Source organism: Thamnophis sirtalis, unplaced genomic scaffold (genome assembly GCF_051295495.1).
Source record: "Thamnophis sirtalis isolate CommonGarterSnake01/CBP01778 unplaced genomic scaffold, rThaSir2_p1.2 scaffold_2, whole genome shotgun sequence".
In the NCBI taxonomy this organism is placed as follows: Eukaryota; Metazoa; Chordata; class Lepidosauria; order Squamata; family Natricidae; genus Thamnophis; species Thamnophis sirtalis.
Window position 1 is genome coordinate 13,525,257 of NW_028261382.1, and position 21,949 is coordinate 13,547,205.

At 44.5% G+C, this 21,949-nt stretch overlaps 1 protein-coding gene across 4 annotated transcripts in view; it reads left to right on the forward strand.

The window, feature by feature from the left end:
* Positions 1–21,949, forward strand: part of NTRK3 (neurotrophic receptor tyrosine kinase 3) — a 460,883-nt gene that overhangs the window by 257,863 nt on the left and 181,071 nt on the right. For all 4 annotated transcript variants that reach the window (XM_087704304.1, XM_087704303.1, XM_087704306.1 and 1 more), the window contains one exon: positions 18,166–18,354. In XM_087704304.1, the coding sequence (XP_087560430.1) occupies positions 18,166–18,354 (189 nt within the window). The remainder of the gene's footprint in view (positions 1–18,165; positions 18,355–21,949) is intronic.

Sequence of the window (21,949 nt, forward strand, 5' to 3'; positions counted from 1 at the left end):
CATTACAACAATTTATTTATTAGATTTTTATTCTGTCTTTATTACTTTATATGCAACTCAAGTAGGCGAACATACATAATTCTTCCTCTTCTTAGTTTCTCCACAACAACCCAAACACCAGTGAAATGTTATGAAAGCTCATTTTGGAAGCCCTAGGCATTAGACACTGGCTTCTTATTGACACTTCATACAAAAAATGGCCACGGGGACAGAGATCCTGAATTTACTACTTTGCATATCCTAGTGACTATACTACCAATAATGTAATTTTAATCCGTCTTATAAATTGGAGCCATAGGTGACAAGCAATGACACTAAAATAAATCTCGGTCTTTTTAAATGAATTTGTGTGAAATCTGAGAAAACGAAAGTAGACAAATATGGGCCCTGCTAAGAATTGCTTTTGTGTCAAGATGCAACAAAACCAGGATCAGCTTAGTAGGATTAACAAGGCAGAGAATCTTATTTTATTGCTATGGATTTGCTTAGCTATTAGCCAACCTTCTGCTGCAGTTCTGTGATATTCTTTGCCAGATGAAAAGAGGAGGGGAAAAAAGGCATTTAACAATAATAGTCTCTTTGAAAAGGCTTACTCGGGTCAGTTAAAGACTTAGCAGCTGTACCTGCATAAAATGTTAAGCTTGGTCAGCGTTAACCTTGGTTATTTCAAACGTCTGCTTGCGTGGCTTAGAATTTTTTGCAAAACCAGTCTGTTTGGTAAGCCACAGTTCAATGCATTGTGTAAACTAGACAATGAGTTAATTCAGTAACCGGGATAAGTCTGTTGTGTGCATGCAATCAGGATAGGGGGACAAAGAAGTCAATGTACTGCCACACCAGCTTGAGGCTGCATGAACCAAACAGATATATGCCTCATGTACAAAAAAAAAAAGGAATGAATGCTGCAGTATATAAAACACACCTTATGACCAGAAGAGATTAGAAAGCTGATATGGTGTTATTCCAATTGATTTTGCTGTGTATTTATACTCGAAGGTAAAGAGCAGACACACTGGAAATCAATCAGGCTCTGTGCTGTATCTCCACTCCCTCCACAGTACAGTTTGAATGAAACACTTATATCATTTTTATGGCATGTCTCTGATAGAGATGAGTGATCCAGGAGATTAATGGCTACCACTAAGACCTTTACACCGCAACCTCCTGGCTCTGCCATCATAAAGCTTGTGGTTCTGGAGTTCAAGGTGCCCTCTAGGGAAGCTTGGCTGCAAACAAACTAAGAGCTAAATTCATGATGGCAGGGGAAAAAGAAAGAAAGATGGGAAGCAAGCCAAGGGGTTGATTCTTGACGACTTCAAGTTCTTGGGAGAGAAAAGAAAATGGAGGACAAGAGGTGATGGTGTTGAGCGGTGCATCTTCCAATTTTGAACAGTCTCACAGGGTTGCTTTGAGGACAAAGTGAGAAGCGGTACAATTGAAATCCCATCTTCCATTTCTTTCGGGAGCACACTTACAAACAAATAAACTTGAGATTGCTACTCATGTTTTCATCACAATATAGCTTCTGCAAGCTAGGTTGCGGAGAGATGGTGACTGGCATCCAGGGAGCTACATGGATGATGAGAGATTGGAGCTTGAGTTACGTCGGCTCCAGTCCAACACTTTAAATCATTATACTACACTACTTCTTCTTGAGCTTCGATGGTAGAACCTGAAGTTCTTATTTTAGAGCAAATCTGTTTAAAGCAGGAGTGTCAAACTCAAGGCCCAGGGGTGGTTAGATGTGGTCTGCAGGACCACACTGGAGACAGTGAAGCACTGGGCCGTGGTTCCTTTTTCAGTGAAAACAGAGCTGGCTGGCAGAGGGTTGCAGGAGGAGAACCCACTCGGGTCGCCACAGGCACCCCCAACATAAGTGACATTGAGCTGGACATGCCCACCCTGGCCACGCCCGTTCTGGCCCCCTGAGGTCAAACACAACCCTGATTTTTTTTATTTTGTTTAGTTTGTCAAACATGTAAAAGATAACAGGTATAAGTATAAACATAAATATAAACACAGCAAATGGGTACTAATAAATGGAGACAGTAGGACAGGAACGGCAGCCAATCTGGTGCACTTATACACCTTACAGACCTCTTAGAAATGGGGTGAGGTCAACAGTAGACAGTTTAAAGTTAAAGTTACGGGGGTTTGAGGATGTAACAACAGAGTCAGGTAGAGCATTCCAGGCGTTGACCGCTCTGTTGCTGAAGTCGTATTTTCTGCAATCGAGTTTGGAGCAGTTTACCTTGAGTTTGTATCTGTTGTTTGCTTGTGTATTGTTGTGGTTGAAGCTCAAGTAGTCATTGACAGGTAGGATGTTGTAGTGGATAATTTTGTGTACCACGCTTAGGTCAGATCATAGGTGGCATAGGACACAAAGTATGCAGCCCTCAATGAAATTGAGTTTGTCAGCCCTGATTTAAAGCCCTACGTCAAAATTGAAAAATAGAGAAACATTTTTTTAGTCAATTGATTATTAATATCTGTGTGCTGCAAAGTTTGGAGCTTGTTTCAATTTTCAACATGCCGTAATGATGCAAAGTTTATGCTACGCTGATTGCTGCACACAAGTCAACTAAAGCCTTTCAAATCAAAAGACCCAGCAGCCCCAGAAGAAAAAGAAATCATTTACAACACACACTGTCATTTACAACATACACTGTAATGACTGCAACAGCTGCAACATAGGACACACAGGCAGAATGCATCCATGAACACCAAGGAGCAGTCATGATGAAAACTCTTTAATTTCACACAGTCCGGAGACTCTGACCATTTTAGACCAAGCCAATTCCCCCCAAAATAGAGAATTTCTAGAATCCTGGCCCTCTGACAAATTAGCCATCAATAGACACATACACATAAACAGTATCTATAGACTATGCAAAACAGACGACAAGCCAAAAAGGGAACAAAAAGACATCCCCCACACCAGCAATCAACACTCAGATGAGTATAGATTAACTCCAAGATTGGAGTGTCAGATCAACAATCAAATAAACAATACTCCAATCAAGGAAGTCCCAAATAAACCAAAAATAAACAGCCCAACCAAAGAACCTCTCAAGACCACCCCTACAAACACCGAAAAGGCAAGCCACTAGAATATAAACTGGGAACAAACCACACTCCTTACTAGCACTGATGGTGTTATCTAATTTGGATAATGAAATGTCTGCAAGGAAACAAACAAGATCAGAGGACCCGTCATTTTAACCCTACGCTACAAATATTCTCCTTTAAATGAAGTGAAGGGTGAAAGCTTATCAAAGAGCGATCCGACCTCGAAGTAAGGATAGATTTCCTGACAGTCAGAACGATTAATCAGTAGAACTGTTTCCTCTGGAAGTTGTGGGTCCTCCATCTTTGGAGGCTTTTAGGAGATTATGGGGCCATTTGTTTGGAATTGTATAGGGTTTCCCATTTGGGCAGGGAGTTGGAGTAGAGGACCTACACATTCACTTCCAACTCTGCTATTTCATCTTCTATGGTAGGCTTGTGCTCTCCTTCCTATGAATGTGGTGAGAATGTGGAGAGGGCAGACTACTGAGCCATGGTGGCCCAGTGGTTAGAGTGCAGTACTGCAGGCTACTTCTGTGGACTGTCGGCTGCCTGTAATTTGGAAGTTTGAATCTCACCAGGCTCAAGGTTGACTCATCCTTCCATCCTTCTGAGGTCAGTAAAAACGAGAACCAAATTGTTGGGGGCAAGATGCTGACTCTGTAAATCACTTAGAGAGGGCTGTAAAGCACTGTAAAGCAGTATATAAGTCTAAGAGCTATTTCTAAGTGGGAAGGAAGGAAGGAAGGAAGGAAGGAAGGAAGGAAGGAAGGAAGGAAGGAAGGAAGGTAGGTTCCGTGGCGGTGTCATGGTTAGAGGGCAGTATTGCAGGCTAACTATACCAATTATCTGCAGCTCAAGGTTGACTTCCATCCTTCCAAGGTTGGTCCAATGAGGATCCAGATTGTTGGGGGCAAGAGACTGACTCTGTAAACTGGTTAGAGAGGGCTGTAAAAGCACCGTGAAGCGGTATATAAGTCTAAGTGCTATTGTATTGCTAAGAACACAAACAAACAAACAAAAATCCTAAAAAAGCAAATGCTTGAGTGGTTTTCCCAGGAAGACACATCAGACATTGTGCCAAAGCAACCACTTTCACCAGACTGTGGAATTCACTTAGTTTCCTTTTGTCTTGCGAGTCAGAGGAATACAAAAGCCAATGGATGAGTATTTCCCACTCCTGTCGCCCGTGTTCAGATAAGCAAGCGCAAGCTTGGCTGGCGGCCCAAATCTGCCAATAAAAATTAAGAAATTGATTTCCTTTTGTTTGCCTGACAGGATGAAGGCTCTTTTTATGAGACAGTAAATGCAATCCATCTCCGAGCACAGCCAGATTTTTAATTGTATTTGTTGTGCTTTCACTTACCCTGTTTTATGAGTTGCAGTCTGTATTCTTCTTGGCTCAGAAAGCTTACCCTGAGGAGTGAGTGAGTGTTGGATTCTGTAAAAGGTTGGGGATTTTAAACAAGGGCAGTTGGTGGAGCCAAGGTGGTGGTTATTATTTAATTGAAAACATTTGCTTTGAAACCAGCTAACACACACACGAGCGAGTTAATTGCATGAAGACGATATAAGAAACTTCCTTTTTCAAAACAAAAACAAAAACTGAGCTAATGTGAATTTCTTACTATGAATGCTGTGGGATTACACTGAAGTCTTATTTTTATATTTAAGTCATAACTTTTCACTGGGAAGTCAAGACAACGCAGACGTGAGCTTCACAAAAAGCCCCCAGAGATATAGGTTGCACCAGCAGTGAGATTCACTTACCTTCCCTACCAGTTTGCAAAAGTGAGCACGCACTGTGTCTGCACATGCACACTGCCTTCTGTGCATGCGCAGTGCTCACACATGTTGGGGAAGGTAGGAGGAGCCTCTCACAGCCACTGATACTGGCTCGCCCAAACCAGAGAGAACTGGCTGAATACCACCTCTGGATTGGATCACAAGAGACTATCTGACCTTAATAACCGCAGCTAGACTGTTGGTGGCGCAATACTGGAAGAAGGAAGACTTGCCTACTATTCAAGAATGGACACTGAAAGTAACAAACCTAGCTGAGATGGCTAAAATATATGCATATCTCAAGGACCATTTAAACGAGAGATATAAACTGGAGTGAAGAAGATGGATTGACTATAGTCAAAATAAATATGGGACTAAGAAATTTCAGATAGCTTATGACTAAAAAAACCCACCTAGGAACGATATAAGTTGTTTAGAGCAAGCCTAGCAAGGAGGAGTTAAAGCTCAAATGAAATATGTTATTATTTTTTTAAAGTTTATTTTAGAATGTTCTTGTTAAAGATTTATACCTGTACTGGTTCTGGGAACCCAGGGGAGGGGGGAGGGAGGTTGGAGGGAGGTTTATGGGAGGGAAGTAAATTTTTGTAAAAGTTTGTTTTTAAAAAAATTTCAATTTAAAAAAAAAGAGACTATCTGACCTTCAGTGTCCCAGACAGCAAAATATTCAAGGCGGACGTTCAACCTTAATTTCACCGATTCCAACCCTGCAGCTTTAACCCAGGGGTTTGCAGCAATCTTTTGGCAATCAGGAAGTCATATTTGCCTTCTTTTATTTTCCAAGGGTTGAGAATTGCAGTCTGCAATTAGAATTAGAATTAGAATTAGAATTGATTTTATTTGTAGGCCGCCCTTTTCCCTGAGGGGACTCAGGGCGGCTCACAGAAACCAGGGAAGGGGAAATACAGCACTAAGACGACAACACATAATAAAATAATAAGCAACATGCATACAACATTCGGGCGGGGTAATGGTCCTTATCCCCAGGCCTGACGGGCGAGCCAGTTCTTCAAGGCTACGCGGAAGGCCTGGACGGTGGAGAGGGTACGAATCTCTACGGGGAGCTCGTTCCAAAGGGTCGGGGCCGCTGCTGAGAAGGCCCTCCTCCTTGAAGTTGCCAGCCGACACTGGCTGGCCGATGGAGTACGGAGGAGGCCTAACCTATGAGATCTTATAGGTCGTAGGGAGGTAATTGGCAGAAGGCGGTCTCTCAAGTATCCAGATCCACTGCCATGTAGGGCTTTATGGGTGATCAGTAGCACCTTGAAGCGCATCCGGAAATCGACAGGTAGCCAGCGCAGCTCGCGGAGGATAGGTGTAATGCGGGTGAATCGGGGTGCACCCGCGATCACTCGCGCGGCTGCGTTCTGCACTAGCTGAAGTCGCCGGATGCACCTCAAGGGCAGCCCCATGTAGAGCACGTTGCAGTATTCCAGCCTAGAAATCACGAGGGCCCGAGTGACTGTTGTGAGGGCCTCCCGGTTCAGGTAGGGTCGCAACTGGCGCACCAGGCGTACCTGGGCGAATGCCCCCCTGGTCACAGCCGCTATATGATGGTCGAATGACAGCTGTGGATCCAGGAGGACTCCCAAGTTGCGAACCCTCTCTGAGGGGTGTAAAATTTGACCCCCCAGCCTGAGTGTTGGATTAATGGCCAAATTTTTGGGAGGGAAACACAACAGCCACTTGGTCTTTTCTGGGTTGAGCACAAGCTTGTTAATCCTCATCCAGTCCATGACGGCTTCAAGTCCCCGGTCCATCACGTCAACCGCTTCATTGATTTGGCACGGGGCGGACAGATACAATTGAGTATCGTCCGCGTATTGATGGTATCTAATCCCGTGCCTACGGATGATCTCTCCCAGCGGTTTCATGTAAATGTTAAATAGTAGGGGGGATAAGACCGAACCCTGCGGCACCCCATATTTCAGGGGCCTTGGGGACGATCTCTGCCCTCCCACTAACACCGACTGCGACCTGTCCGAGAGGTAGGAGGAGAACCACCGTAACACGGTGCCTCCCACTCCCACCTCCCGCAGTCTTCGCAGAAGGATACCATGGTCGATGGTATCGAAAGCCGCTGAGAGGTCAAGGAGGACCAGGATGGAGGGATGTCCTTCATCTCTGGCTCTCCAAAGATCATCCATCAATGCGACCAAGGCGGTTTCAGTGCTGTAACCGGGTCTGAAGCCTGACTGGAAGGGGTCTAGGTAGTCTGCTTCCTCCAAGGACCGTTGGAGCTGGAAGGCCACCACCTTCTCAACAACCTTCCCCAGAAAGGGGAGGTTGGAGACCGGGCGGTAGTTGTTAAGGACAGCTGGATCTAGGGATGGCTTCTTCAGAAGGGGTCTCACCACCGCCGCTTTTAGTGTGGCGGGGAAGTTCCCCTCCCGAAGAGAGGCGGTTACAACCGCCTGGATCCAGCCTCGTGTCACCTCACTGCAGTTAGAAACCAGCCATGAGGGACACGGATCCAGAGCACAGGTGGAGGAACTCACAGCTCTCATGGCCTTGTCCACATCCCCGGGGGTAACCTCCTGAAACTCAACCCAGAGCTGTTGAACTTGATCCCCCTGAGTCTCGGCTGGAACTGCGGGTGTGGAGTCCAAGTCCGTCCGAAACCGAGCAATTTTGTCCGCTAAGAATTGGGCATATTCTTCAGCTCTGCCCTGCAAGGGTTCCCCCGCCTCCCTTTTGTTCAATAGGGAGCGGGTTATCCTAAACAGGGCGGCTGGACGGGACTCAGCGGATGCGACCAGGGAGGCTATGTGCGATCTTTTGGCTGCCCTAAGTGCCCTAGTATATTCCCTGGTGCAGGTGGTTACCATTGCTCGGTTCGCTGCGGACTTATCGGACCTCCAACGGTGCTCTAGGCATCTCCTCCGGCGCTTCATCTCCCGGAGCTCCTCGGTGAACCAAGGAGGTCTCCGGGATCCGCCGCCTCGGAGGGGCCGCAGTGGCGCAATCCGGTCGAGGGCCTCTGACGCTGCCGAATGCCACGCAGCAGCCAGAGTCTCTACCGGACTGTGGGCGAAAGTATCAGGAATAACCCCAAGCTCTGTCTGGAACCTTACTGGCTCCATAAGACGCCTGGGGCGGAACCATCTGGTCGGTTCCTCCTCCCTACAGTGGGGGTTTGGCCTCCGGAAGTCGAGCCTCAGTAGGCAATGGTCTGACCACGACAGGGGTATGATGTCACTCCCCCTCAGACCAAGATCACACATCCACTGCTCCGAGAGAAATACGAGGTCAAGCATGTGTCCCGCTGAATGGGTTGGGCCTCGGATTACTTGAGTCAAGCCCATGGCTGTCATGGAAGCCATGAACTCCTGCGCCCCATCAGAGTTTTCACCGAGCGACGGCAAATTAAAGTCCCCCAGGACCATCAACCTAGGGAACTCAATCGCCAGCTCGGCTACCGACTCGAGGAGCGAGGGGAGGGCCGCTGCAACGCTGTTGGGAGGCAGGTACGTTAGCAGCAAACCCACTTGACCCTTGAGGTCCAACTTTAACAGCAAAGACTCACACCCGACAATCTCCGGAGCAGGGACCCTACGAGGAACTAACGACTCCCGGATAACCGCGGCCACACCCCCACCCCTTCCCTGGGCTCTCGGCTGATGCAGCACCTGAAATCCTTCTGGGCACAGCTCTACAAGGGGGACTCCTCCCTCTGGGCCCAGCCAGGTCTCAGTAATACATGCCAGGTCTGCCCTCTCGTCTAAAATTAAGTCCCGGACGAGAGGTGCTTTATGTACAACAGACCTGGCATTTAGCGACAACAGCCTGAGACCAGGGTCCTGATTACTTGCGCCATCTGGTCTTGGAGTGGGACTCCTAGGGCCGGAAGGAGGGATCTCTGTGACGTAGCGAACCCTCCTTCCCCGGTAATGGCCAGCCCTAAAGTCCCCGCCGTATCTGCCCCTCCCTGTTACGACCGCAATACCCCGACCCTCTCCCGTGTCTCTGGTCCCCTCAACCACCCCCGTGGCCCCCGCAACTCCCGGCAGGTCCTCCGAATCACACATACTCATACACTCCCGCAAGCAGTCCCCACGTAAGATTAAAACACAGAAAATTTACAACAATATGAATATAAAAAGTGGGACATTCATTCATCTCATGCAAATCTCATGCATATCCCATACAAAGAAAGAAGAAAGAGATGAAAGAAAAGCAAGAAATTACAAGAATTGCGCAGTTAAAATTTCAGGTGCGGGTTCAGCTGGCGAATTAGCTGTTAATGTTCAAAATTAAAATGGCTAGGGGCCGATTACAGTTCGAATAAAATATACGGGGGAGAGTCTTGTTACCCCTCTTTTCTTTCGTGGAGTTGCTGGTCAAAAGGTCCTGTGGGGGTTCGGTATAATCACACAATATTGTCACCGTCTGTCCACCCACAGCCCAGGTCCAAACTTTCTTTTTGGGAGTAAAGCCAATATAATGGTGGTGGTAACAGTCTGATGGTAGTCTGGTGGTGGTAACAGTCTGGTGATGGTAACAGTCTAGGTCAAGAAACACCGGGTCACAAGCTCTGAATGTATGGGCAGGGGAAGTCAAGCAGTCAAAGTCCAGAGTGGCAGGCAACCAGTATCGATTCAAAGAATAACGTTGGAACCAATGATGGTAGAAAAGGCAGCGTTGGAAAAGGAAAAGGGGGCAGTGTCGGTAAAAACAGCAGTACTGGTGGGGGGGGGCTATATTGCTGACAAAGAACAGCGATGGTCACGAAGTCAGTGTTGATAGAACGAGCAGCATTGGTGAGAGAAACAGCTCTGTTAGAAAAGGTGGCATCGATGGAAAAGCCAAGCCAAGTATAAGGGGGGGGGCCTCCGGAAAAGGCTCCGGCCACGGCGCACATAGCCAGCCGCCCGGTTCGCCCAATCCGAAAAAGAGCCCAATCCTCCAGGTCTAAATAATGGCAGTCGCTAATCAGCGCGATTGGTACAGTCGCTGTAGGCTCACCACGTTGGACAGAATATGGTAACGCAATGATATCATGCAGTGTGGGACAGAGCCAGGATTCTGCATTTTAATGTTTTATAGAAGGCATACAAATAATTAAAAACGTTTTGTAGATTTGTTAAACTGGCTTGATAGCTTACACAGACTTTTCTGAACTGTTTCTGGCTCTGATCCAACAGTTAAATTATGACTCTCTTCGATGATCTGCTGCCAAATGTTGGTGATGGCACTTCTGGGGGATGCGGAAACTGCATAGCAAGTTTTTTTTTTAAAAAAAATCGGATTATGGACATTTAATGACCTGCAAAATGTGTGTGTGTGCATGTGTGTGTGTGTGTATGAGTATGCGTATAGTCAAGGCAATGATTTTCCCAGTTGCAATGTATGGCTGTGAAAGTTGGACCATGAGACCAGGCTAAGCACCAAAGAATGGAGGCCTTTGAACTCTGGTGCTGGAGAAGACTCCTTCGAGTCCCTTCGACTGCAGCCGAGGTGGCACAGTGGTTAGGGTGCAGTACTGCAGGACACTTCAGCTGACTGTTATCTGCAGTTCAGCGGTTCTAATCTCACCGGGTCAAGGTTGACTCAGCCTTCCATCCTTCCGAGGTGGGTGAAATGAGGACCCAGACTGTGGGGGCAATATGCTGACTCTGTAAACCGCTTAGAGAGGGCTGAAAGCCCTATGAAGCGGCATATAAGTCTAACTGCTATTGCTATTGCTAAGGTGATCAAACCGGTCAATCCTAGAGGAGATCAATCCTGACTGCTCTTTAGAAGGCCAGATCCTGAAGAGGAAACTCAAAAGACTTTTGCCACCTAATGAGAAGGAAGGACTCACTGGAGAAGAGCCTAATGCTGGAAAGATGGAGGGCAAGAGAAGACGGGGATGACAGAGAATGAGGTGCTAGAGGGAGTCACCGAAGCAGTTGGTGTGAGCTTAAATGGACTCCAGAGGATGGTAGAGGACAGGAAGGCCTGGAGGAACATTTTCCATGAGGTCATAATGGGTCGGAAATGACTTTGCAACTAAGAACAAACAACAACAAGAAGCCATGATCAGTTAAAGTGTGATACATAATAGAGACTGAAGCAGGAAGAATGTCAGAATGCTGAGGGGGTAGATATGTGTGTGCATTTCATTTTTATATAAAAATATTTTATATTTTTGAAATATCTTTTCTACATGTGAAAGGAGAGTAAAACTGAGGCTTTCAGAGACATCTGTTCCCCAGTGGTTTCCATTGGTATGAATCACCTGAATTCATAGCTGGAACCTGTCAGAAACTGACATTGATATTTCCCACTTAGGAAGAAATCTGCTTTACTGCCTGTAGACTCTCAAGCAATAAAAAAAAAAAATAAGCCAACAAAACTGCCATTGATCTCTGTTCATTTCTATTTTCCAGCAGCTTTTTTCAAGTAATTTTTATTAAGAATTACAAATGGAAGAAATAAAAACTAACACAAGCTGCAAAAAAAAAAAAAAGAATGCAAAAGGAAAAACACAAACAAAGGGAACAATGTAAGAGAGGAAAGGGGGGAACGTCCCCCATCACCTCAGCAAGTAAAAGCTTTTTTATATTTTTTAACCATCCCATCATACAGCACACACTCTCTTTACCTCATAACTCATCTCTGAACTAAAAAACAAAATCCCAAAGTTTCAACATTTGTTCTTTATCAACAAAAGTCCAGTAAGGGAAACCAGCTATCGCTAGTTTTTAAAACTCTTGGTCAAATAAGCCAACTTTGTATTCTATCTCTGAACTTTAAAAATCTTAATTTTTAACCATCAAATACTGTATAGTCCCAGATATTGTTTTCTATTCATCTTTTTTTGACCCAAGAATTTTTCAAAACTTTAACCAGACCTCTTTTGTAAACTTGGGTTATCTCAACAATCTCTCTTTGCTCTGGAGAGATTTTAATGGTCTGGATCCAACTGTGGTTTTCCTTGTAAACCAGCTTGTCAGCTTGCCATATAGCACTCACCAGAAAATTCTTTCTATTTTCCACCAGCTCTCTGTACATCCAGGTGCTTCTGCAGCTCACATAGGAAAATCTTGAAGAATTATGATTTGGGGGTCTATTGGGGAACAATTTGCTAGACTAGTGACCCTGGGAAGTTTTCAAGCAAGGCATCAAGACAACAGATCTCCCTGTTGTTCGTCTTCAGGATCTAGCTCTCAGAGATACTATCTCTGAACTGGGAACATCTCACTTAACACTGCTTCATACAAGAAAAGATCTTTCAAAGAAAAAATGGGTTTCGGAGACCTAACATTAACTTGGTTTTATTATATATATATTTCTCATTTTCGAGGTAGCTAGGTCAATGTGAATGCTTTCTTAAGTAATGCCCTTTTCCATGATATTGTATTTATTCGCTCCACTCTACTTAAATTTTGCACCCATCCAACAGTCTATTTGTATTATATTGCTTTGGGTTTGTTTCACTGTGGTCTCCTGTTGTTGTTGTTGTTGTTGTTTTTGTTGTTGTTTGTTCTTTTTCCCTCTCCTCCTCTTTCTCCTCCTCCTCCTCCTCCTCCTCCTCCTCCTCCTCCTCCTCCTCCTCCTCTTCTTCTCTCTCTCTCTCTCTCTCCCCCTCTCTCTCTGCATGTGCACATGTGCATGTGTGTCTGCATTTAAGGGAGAATGTGTCTTCCTCTCTTTTTTACTACGGGGTCCTTCCTGCAAAACACTTGGATATTCAGATGTTCGAGCTCTCTACTATGTATTAAAATACAGAACTACTGAAACCCATTTTAGCCTAGTCTAGTATGTTGTAGGAAAAAAAAAACCTAAATATTTTTGGATTTATGTCAATGCCTACAAATTAGCATGTACCAGTATTCTGCTATCCTCCGTCCTTCTGATCCCCAGGAAGAAGGTGAGAAGCTGCAGAACATTTTTCCTTTCTAATGGAAATCTAAGTAGTGGAAAATTTTGGGAGTGCCATTATGGTTGCCTTATGTTAAGACAAATATTATAAAACACAGAGGACCTTTATCTATTTTAGAAGAAGGTCAATAATCTTCTATTTACTTGTAGCCCCCTTGCTCCAAATGACCATCACCTTGCTAGTGTTTAATGAAATCTTGTTTGGTTTTCAAACAGTGTGCTTCCCTTTCTGCTTGCTGAGAAAACAGAAATCTTGTAAGTCTCATAAAGATTATTGGCTCAGCATCCGTACCATGGTAGCCACTTCCTGTGCGGTATCATCTATCACTCACGTTGACAATGGCAACTTTAGTCAAAAGGACAAAAAAGAGAAAGAAATGCAAATTTGTCGAATTCAGTTTACAATAAAGGCTGGGGTTGGGGGAAAAATGAGGAGTGAGTAATGCCTTTCTTCCAAATGCAATATCTATGATGGCTGCCAGAAATCAGACTGATTACATCCTAACTTTATTAGGTTCCATTTGGGTGGAACCAACGGTGTTTTAAAAGTCCTGGGGGGAAAAAAAATCCATGCAAAGTCTTCCCTTCCATATCACACCCTCATCCCAGCCCTCTTGTTCTTTGCATTATTCCCACTGTATTGTGGGGTGTGCAGGTTTGCATCTCACCTGCCACTTTGCCCAATCTGCAGTGCATCTCAAGTTGTTGTTTTGGGTTTGATGCATAATGATGCAATATTGAAATCTTGGCTGACTTGTTGCAAAGATTGACACTTTCCTTCCATCTTACTTTCTCATCCGGGCTTAGGACCAGCAATGGCAGAGTTATTGAGAGCCATGGTGGTGCAGTGGTTAGAATGTAGTACTGCAAGCTACTTCTGCTGACTGCCAGCTGCCTGAAATTTGGCAGTTTGAATTTCTCTAGGCTCGAGGTTGACTCAACCTTCCATCCTTCTGAGGTTGGTAAAATGAGGTACCAGATTGTTGGTAGCAAGAGAGAGCCTTCTCTGTTGCTGCCCCAGCTCTTTGGAATGATCTACCCCCTGAGATTCGGACCCTCCCCACTCTCCTGGCCTTCTGTAAGTCCGTTAAGACCTGGCTGTTCCGGCAGGCCTGGGGCTGTTGATCTTGACTGAACTTCAGCCCCATTATAACTGAGTGCATGTTGTGTTTTCTGTTTTTAAGTTGTTCTGTGTTTTAATCTTTTTAAATATTTTTTAAATTGCTTTTATGTAAGCCGCCTGGAGTCCTCCGGGATTGGGCGGCATACACATCTATTAAAATTACAAATTACAAATAACTCTGTAAACTGATTAGAGAGGGTCATAAAGCACTGTGAAGTGGTATATAAGTCTAAGTGCTATTGCTATTGCTATTCCCATCCCATGCCCAAGGTTTTTTTTTCAACAATAGACTTGGGAGCTTCCCTTTTGTTGCTGAAATTGTGCAATTTGGAATAGATCAGGTGACATAAGAAAAGAAATCTCTGTTGCCCACCCACCCTATACATCCAGATGAAAGACACAGAAAATGAAATGCATTGACTTTTCCTCATCTCAACGAGAGCCTCAAGACAGCAGAAGAAAAATCACTCTGGGCATCATTTTTCTCTCTCCTCTGGTTTAACAAATTGCAGCTCTTTTGATTAAAATGCCAAGGAGGGTGTTGATCTCTGTCCCTTTTCTCCTTCTCCTCCTCCTACTGGGGATCAGGGCTTCCTTGCACATTTGGCTTCTTGCAAACAGACAGCAGAAACCTTGGAATTAAGTGTATATCTTGAATTCCAAGTGCAAATTAAATCCTAAGTGTCATGAGGGCAGGAATAGACATGGATTTTTTGGTGTATGTGTCTGTCTGTCTTTGTTGTTGTTGATGTTGTTGTTGTTGTTGTTGTTGTTGTTGTTAGTTGTGAAGTTGCGTCCGACCCATCACAACCCCATCAAAAACATTCCTCCAGGCCTTCCTGTCTGCTACCATCCTCTGGAGTCCATTTAAGCCCATGCCGACTGCTTCAGTGACTCCATCTAGCCACTTCATTCTCTGTCGTCCCCTTCTTCTTTTGCCCTTAATCTTTCCCAGCATTAGGTTCTTCTCCAATAAGTCCTTCCTTCTCATTAGATGGCCAAAGTATTGGAGTTTCATCTTCAGGATCTGGCCTTCTAAAGAGCAGTCAGGGTTGATCTCCTCTAGGATTTGAGATTGTATCGCCTTGCAGTCCATGGGACTTGCAGGAGTCTTCTCCAGCACCAAAGTTCAAAGGCCTCAATTCTTTGGCGCTGAGCCTTTCTTATCGTCCAACTTCCACAGCCATACATTGCGACTGGGAAAACCATAGCCTTGACTATACACAATTTTGTTGGTAGGGTGATCTCTCTGCTTTTTTAGTATGCTGTCTAGATTTGCCACAGCTTTCCTCCCCAGGAGCAAGCGTCTTCTAATTTCTTGGCTGCAGTCCCTGTCTTACAACAGGGGGATTTGGGCACAGGGGGTTATGCAAGGAAAAGGGTGCCTGCTGAGAATTTATCCTTTCACTCTCACATCCCACTTCCACCATAATCCAGCCCATTTTCAGGGAAAAGAATCCAAAGACCAGATTTCATTTCAGAAATAGCAACCCCATCTTTTTCACTGCATTGCCTATGTGGATTTGGGATCCACATGTGGATCTGGGACCTGTTTTCCAAAGCACCAGAAGGCAAGAAACAATAGATGGAAACTAACCAAGGAGAGAAGCAACCTGGAATTAAGGAGAAACCTTCTGACAGTGAGAGCAATTAACCAGTGGAATGCCTAGCCTTCAGAAACTCTGTGTGCTCCATCACTGGAAGTTTTCAAGAAGAGCCATTTGTCCAGAAGGGTATAGGGTCTCCTGTTTGAACTGGATCTGGACTAGAGGATCTCCAAGGTCCTGTCCATTTCTGTTATTTTGTAATACTGTAAGAGCCACGGGGGGCAGTGGTTAGAGTGCAGTACTGCAGGCTACTTCAGCTGACTGCTAGCTGCAGTTTAGCAGTTCAAATCTCACCAGCTCAAGGTTGGATTGGATTGGATTGGATTTATTGCATTTATATGCCGCCCTTTTCCCCGAAGGGGACTCAGGGCGGCTCACAATTCAAGTCAGGGAAGGGGGTACAGACAGGGGATAAAAAAGACGAACATAACAATACACAATTTAAAAGCACACAACAACCATACCATTCGAGGAGGGGGGCAAAAGCTCTTTAGCCCCAGGCCTGTCGGAACAGCCAGGTTTTAAGGGCTTTGCGGAAGGCCTGGAGGGTGGTGACGGTTCGAATCTCCACGGGGAGCTTGTTCCAGAGGGTCGGAGCAGCCACAGAGAAGGCTCTCCTCCGGGTAGTCGCCAGTCGGCATTGGCCGGCGGATGGAATTCGGAGGAGGCCTAATCTGTGGGATCTGATCGGTCTATTGGAGGTAATTGACTCAGTCTTCCATCCTTTTGAGGTGGGTAAAAATAAGCAGTTTAGAGAGGGCTGTAAAAGCACTATGAAGCAGTTTATAAGTCTAAGTGTTCCTTTCTATTGCTATTCTTTATGTATTTTGAACTCCTAAGGAAATATCAGGAAAGCCACCATATTTGAGGCAGGCTTAGGTATTTGGAGGGGCAACTGTTCTGCATTTAAAGATACAATGGCAAGGAATGCAATAGGAGGAGAGCCCTATGCTGACCAGAAATCAAAGAACTCTGGAAGCATCTTTCTAGACTAACAAATTATATTAAAGTATGAATTTACATGCATCTAGTGAAGTGAGCTGTAACTCCCAAAAGCTTACCCCAAAGATGGGTAAAAACTGGGTGAAGGTTGATTTAGGCTAAGTAGCAACGGTGGATGGGAAGGAATCTAGGAAGATCCATAAGTGGAATCGAAGAATTGGAGAAATCCAGTCTGTTGGTTCATCTATGCAATTAATCTGGGGGCAGAAATGAGACATTGTTTCAGGGGTGAAATCCAGCAGGTTCTGGAGAACTGGTAGCAGAAATTTTGAGTGGTTCAGAGAACCAGCAAATGCTATCTCTGGCTGGCCCCAGAGTGGGGTGGGAATGGAGATTTTGCAGTATCCTTCCCCTACCAAGCCCACCAAGCTATGCCCACCAAGCCACGCCCACAGAACCGGTAGTAAAAAAATAATTTTACCACTGCACTGTTTTTTTTAAGTTGTTTGTACGCTGCCAATTCCTGTAGGCTCTAGACAGCTAACAGCCATATTATACATTAAAAAATAAACATCAATAAATGCATGCACCTATACCAGGTGTGGGTTCCTGCCAGTTCTAACCTCTTCTATAGAAGAGGTTCCACAAATCTACTGTGCCGTTTAGAACTGGTTCCAGCTCCCTACCCAAGCCCATCTGCACCACGCTTGCCCCGCCCACCGTTCACTGATTGGCTGGCTCACCAATCACCCCACCTGCCTCTAAGAGTCCTATCTAAACCTTAAAGTCTTAAAGCTGTCAAGTTTGAACAAACTTGGGTTTTTTTTCTAAAGGGTTAGGGGTGCGAGGGTCTTGTAACTTGACAGCTTTAAGACTTGCGTGCTTCAAATGCCAGAGTTTCTGAGCCAACATTTTCATTGCCAAGCAAGAGCATTGTTAAGTGAGATTCACCACATTTCACAAGTTGGCCATGCCCACCCAGTCACATGACTGCCAAGCCACTCCCACCCAGTCACATGGCCAGCAAGCCACTCCCACAAAGCAGGCCACACCTACAGAAGAGTTCTAAAAAATTTTGAAACCCAGCACTGACCTATACATACTATCACTGCTGTAGTAGGGGCCTCATAGTCTAGTCATAATGATAAGAAATTTGCTTTGCAGGTAATAGCTATTATATGGATCAAAGGGTGAGAAATCCATAGAAAATAAGTGCTTCTTGCAAGAAACTTGGAATTGTATATCAAGTTGGGGAAATTCATTAACTGAATGCTGAGTCCATAAGGAATGTCCCATCTATAGTACAAATCAAATAAACATTCCAAACATTCCATTCCGATCTGATCCCAAAACATTAATATAGTTATACAAATAGTTAACTATGGAATGAGAGTGCTTGTTTACCGGTATCATTTTTCATGACTGCAAGGGCAGAATTATGCCTTGCATACAAAAATGACAGGTTTTATCAGAGACCTTGGAGAGACAGTCTCCATCAGTGCTGACGATCCTGGACTAGATAGAAAACCATTTTCTGTATTCTTATGTATCTCTTTGTTTGGCAAAGTTTGCCAAGGAAAAATAAAGGCAGACATGTAAAATCCCCAGTTAAACCCCAGATGCTGAACCACACAAGAAGATGGTTGTTGTTGATCTGAAAAGTGGACCCTACACCTGCAGGAAAAATGCTTGGATCATGATGATGACGATGATGGCGGTGGTGGTGATGATAATGACGATGTATCTCTTTGGTTTTAGGTCCTGTGGCTGTAATCAGTGGAGAAGAGGATTCTGCTAGCCCACTTCATCACATCAACCACGGCATCACCACACCTTCATCACTGGACACTGGCCCAGACACGGTGGTGATCGGTATGACCCGGATTCCTGTCATCGAAAACCCACAGTACTTCCGACAGGGCCACAACTGCCATAAACCAGACACATGTAAGTAATTTTACTTTCTTTTTATATGACAAGATGGAAATAGGAAAATAAAGGAAAACCAAGGGGAGAAAGAGAGGAAAGACAACAGCCTTTGTATGGTCCAGAAACCAGAAGAATATATAAAAAAATTTTGGTCCTAGAATTGTAACATTTGTGGATTTATTATACGAAGGTGACAATGATCGAGTCACCATCCAATAAACAATTCTTGTAGATGCATCGTTATCCTTGTAGAAGCTCCTCCAAAAAAAAACAAAAAACCCATTTACAAAGAAGGCTTCCATGATAATCTTTGATACAATTCTGAAGATAGGTAATATAAGGAGAATGCAAGGCAAATTTAATGAGAGATCTCCAGATTTACTGAATGAAATAACTAAATAAATCATGCTAGGAGGCAAGAAATCTTTCTGTCTTCAACGTCCCCATGTTTATAGTACCAGATATGTCCTAATTAAACAGTGTAAACCATCCAGTGGTCATGGCATATCCTTTTCCTCTGCGATATCTTTACAAAATATGAGAAGGTGAACCACTAGGCCTACTGAAATCAGATTTGATTATATAGGCCACCAACATACAATCTGAAATCCTATCAGGGAAATTTGGATTTTTGAAATATAGTCTGCAATAGGCAAAGATTCTGTTCTTTAAACAAAACAGAAAAAAGATCTGAATGAGCAAGCATTCAGTGTCCATATTTCTAAACATTGGCCGCCTTCTATTCTGAGGCACCGTATTTAATTTGGCTGCATTTTATTTCTCTTTAAATGGAACTAGATCAGGTTTACAAAGGCTTTTCTTATGAAGCTCAGCTGACTCCCATTACTGATTTTTGTTTAGCTCCAGTGGTTCAGTTCTCGCTCCTGCCTTGATTCTCCTAGGGCAAAACTGCTTTTTTTTTTGCTACAGCGAATCTCTTTATGTAAACTAAAGAACATCACGAGTGTTAACTCATCCTTACAAGTTAATCGGGACTCCTCATTCCCACGACAATTTAAAACATCACAGCCCATGTAATCACCTTGCAGGTTTCCCAAAGGGGCTCCAAACCAAACCATTGTAAAACCAAACCACATGAAAAAAATAAGGGCCCATCTTTTCTTTCCCAACCATCTCATGTGCTTCATATCCATGTGCTTCCTGTCGTCTGTGTTTCCTGTAACTAACCATGATCGTGGCTAAAGCAATTGTAATGGGGAAGCCTTTCGGATAGAATATGGGGGATTGTATGGGAGTCTCCAAGATTGAGAAATTCAAACTTTCTGGGCTTGCCTCTCTGTGAGACGGGGAAGACTGTCTTGGAGAGATGTTATTTTATTTTTTAAAAAAAATTCTGCTGGTCTCTGCCAGCATTTCTAAAGTAAGGTTGAATGTTATGCACCTCTATTCAGAAGTAAATCAAATGGAATGGAATGGGATTTGCTGCCAGGTAAGTGCATGGAGGATTTCATACCGGGTTGATTTAATTGGCAGGGAGGAATTATAATCAGTGCTGTGCCTAAAGACTGATCCATTAGATCTTTCAAATGTAAATTAGCAGTTATAATAGGGTGATCCATTGCCTCAGATGTACATGCCTTCAATTTTCATCCTTTCCCCCAAGATGATGATGTTTTGAAGCCCCCCCCCCCCCCCCCCCCGGCCACTTATTTTTTTTTCTGAATTAACCTCATGAATCCTCCACCAATTGACAATCTATTTGCAAAGGAAAGAGATTTTGCAAAGTTTACGCGGCTAATGAATCACGGCTGTAGGGTGACCTCCCTGGAGACCAGTGTGAGCAATTTAAACAAGAGGGGAAAGACATCAAAAAAGTTTTGAACAAGGAACTAAGCTGGCACCGTTTAAATCATTATGAATAATAAGCTTCCCTTCGGGTTTGGCTCGGGTTCTAAATGAGGGACTTAAGTTCTGAGGTGACTTGGAGTTGAGAACAGAAGAGAGAGAGAGAAGAAAAAAGGCCACAGGTTAGTCTGAAACAAATGCATCCACAATGCGGCAACAGTGGCCTTCACACAATTAATTGCACCAATCTTTAACTTTTATTATGGCATATCTGCGTTCAGGGTTTCTGCACACCAAGAAGATGTGGGCGGGGGGGGTGGTGGTGTTGAAAAGTTTTAGCTCCCCGGTTGCTGAGTGGGCATGGCTATGGGATGCGTGTGGCCTACTCATGGCGGGGGGGGGAGTTTTCACTCTCCCCAGGGTCCAGAGGCTTTCCCCGAGCCTCCGAGAGGGTGAAAACGGCCTCCCCTGAGCTCCAGATGCCCTCCAGAGCCCAAAAACTGGCCCATTTCCAGACTTCCATAACTTCTGGTAGGCTGGTTTTCCCCCCTCCCAGAGCCTCTGTGCGCATCCTGTACTTACCTGGAATGATGAATGGGCTGTGTGGAAACTCCTGGGAGGGATGGGCAGGGTACAGTGGTGGGTTTCAATTTTTTTAGAACTTCCTCTGTAGGTGTGGCCTGCTTTGTGGGAGTGGCTTTCTGGCCATGTGACCGAGTGGGAGTGGCTTGGCAGCCATGTGACTGGGTGGGCGTGGCCAACTTGTAAAATGTGGTGAAGCTCTTGCTTAGCAACCAAAATGTTGGCTCACAAACTCTGGCATTTGAAGCACCCAAGTCTTAAAGCTGTCAAGTTACAAGATCCTTGCACCCCTAATGCTTTAGAAAAAAAACAAAACCCCGGGGTGTTCAAACTTGACAGCTTTAAGACTTGTGGACTTCAACTCCCAGAATTCCTCCTCCAGTCATGTTGGCTCAGGAACTCTGGCATTGAAATGTGCAAGTCTTAAAGCTGTCAAGTTACAAGACCCTTGTACCCCTAACCCTTCAGAAAAAAAAACCCAGGGGTGTTCAAACGTGACAGCTTTAAGATTTGTGGACTTCAACTCCCAGAATTCCTCCTCTCGCTCTTCATCTTGATGATGTGTGGACGGACGGGGGGAGGGAGGGAGCTGGAACCGGTTCTAAATGGCACTGTAGATTTGTGGAACCTCTTCTATAGAAGAGGTTAGAACTGGCAGGAACCCACCCCTGGCAGGATGGGGAAAGCTGGTCCTTGCAACAACCAGTTCAGCGAAGCAGATGCAAAATTAGCATCTGGTTCATCTGAACCGGTGCTAACAGGCTGAATCCCACCCATGGATGGGGCAGGGGAATAGAGGGGGAGGTTTTAGTTGGACATTGATCAAACCTGGGGAGAAACTATAGCTTTATTTTTCTTTTTATTTTCTTTTAATTGGGACATTCCTACCTTTTTTCTTTTCTTTTCTTTTCTTTTCTTTCTTTCTTTCTTTCTTTCTTTCTTTTTTCTTTTTTGTATTCTCAGAATGCTCTTTCTGGAGTGTTTTCTGTACCACTATGGCATTTTGGCATGTTGTAATCTTTGACATTTATCAAGGGCTGCCAGCTCTCTTTGTTTCCAGCAGTGATGTTGACTGACCTAGTGGATTATTGTCAAAGTATAAACCACTCTATAAGCCCAACGTAATGCATCTCTCTAATTAGCAGATTTTTTTTCTATAGATTTCTATTTTTCTATTGTGCATAGAAATCAATACTTCCGTAAGATGCTTATATGGGGAAGCCTC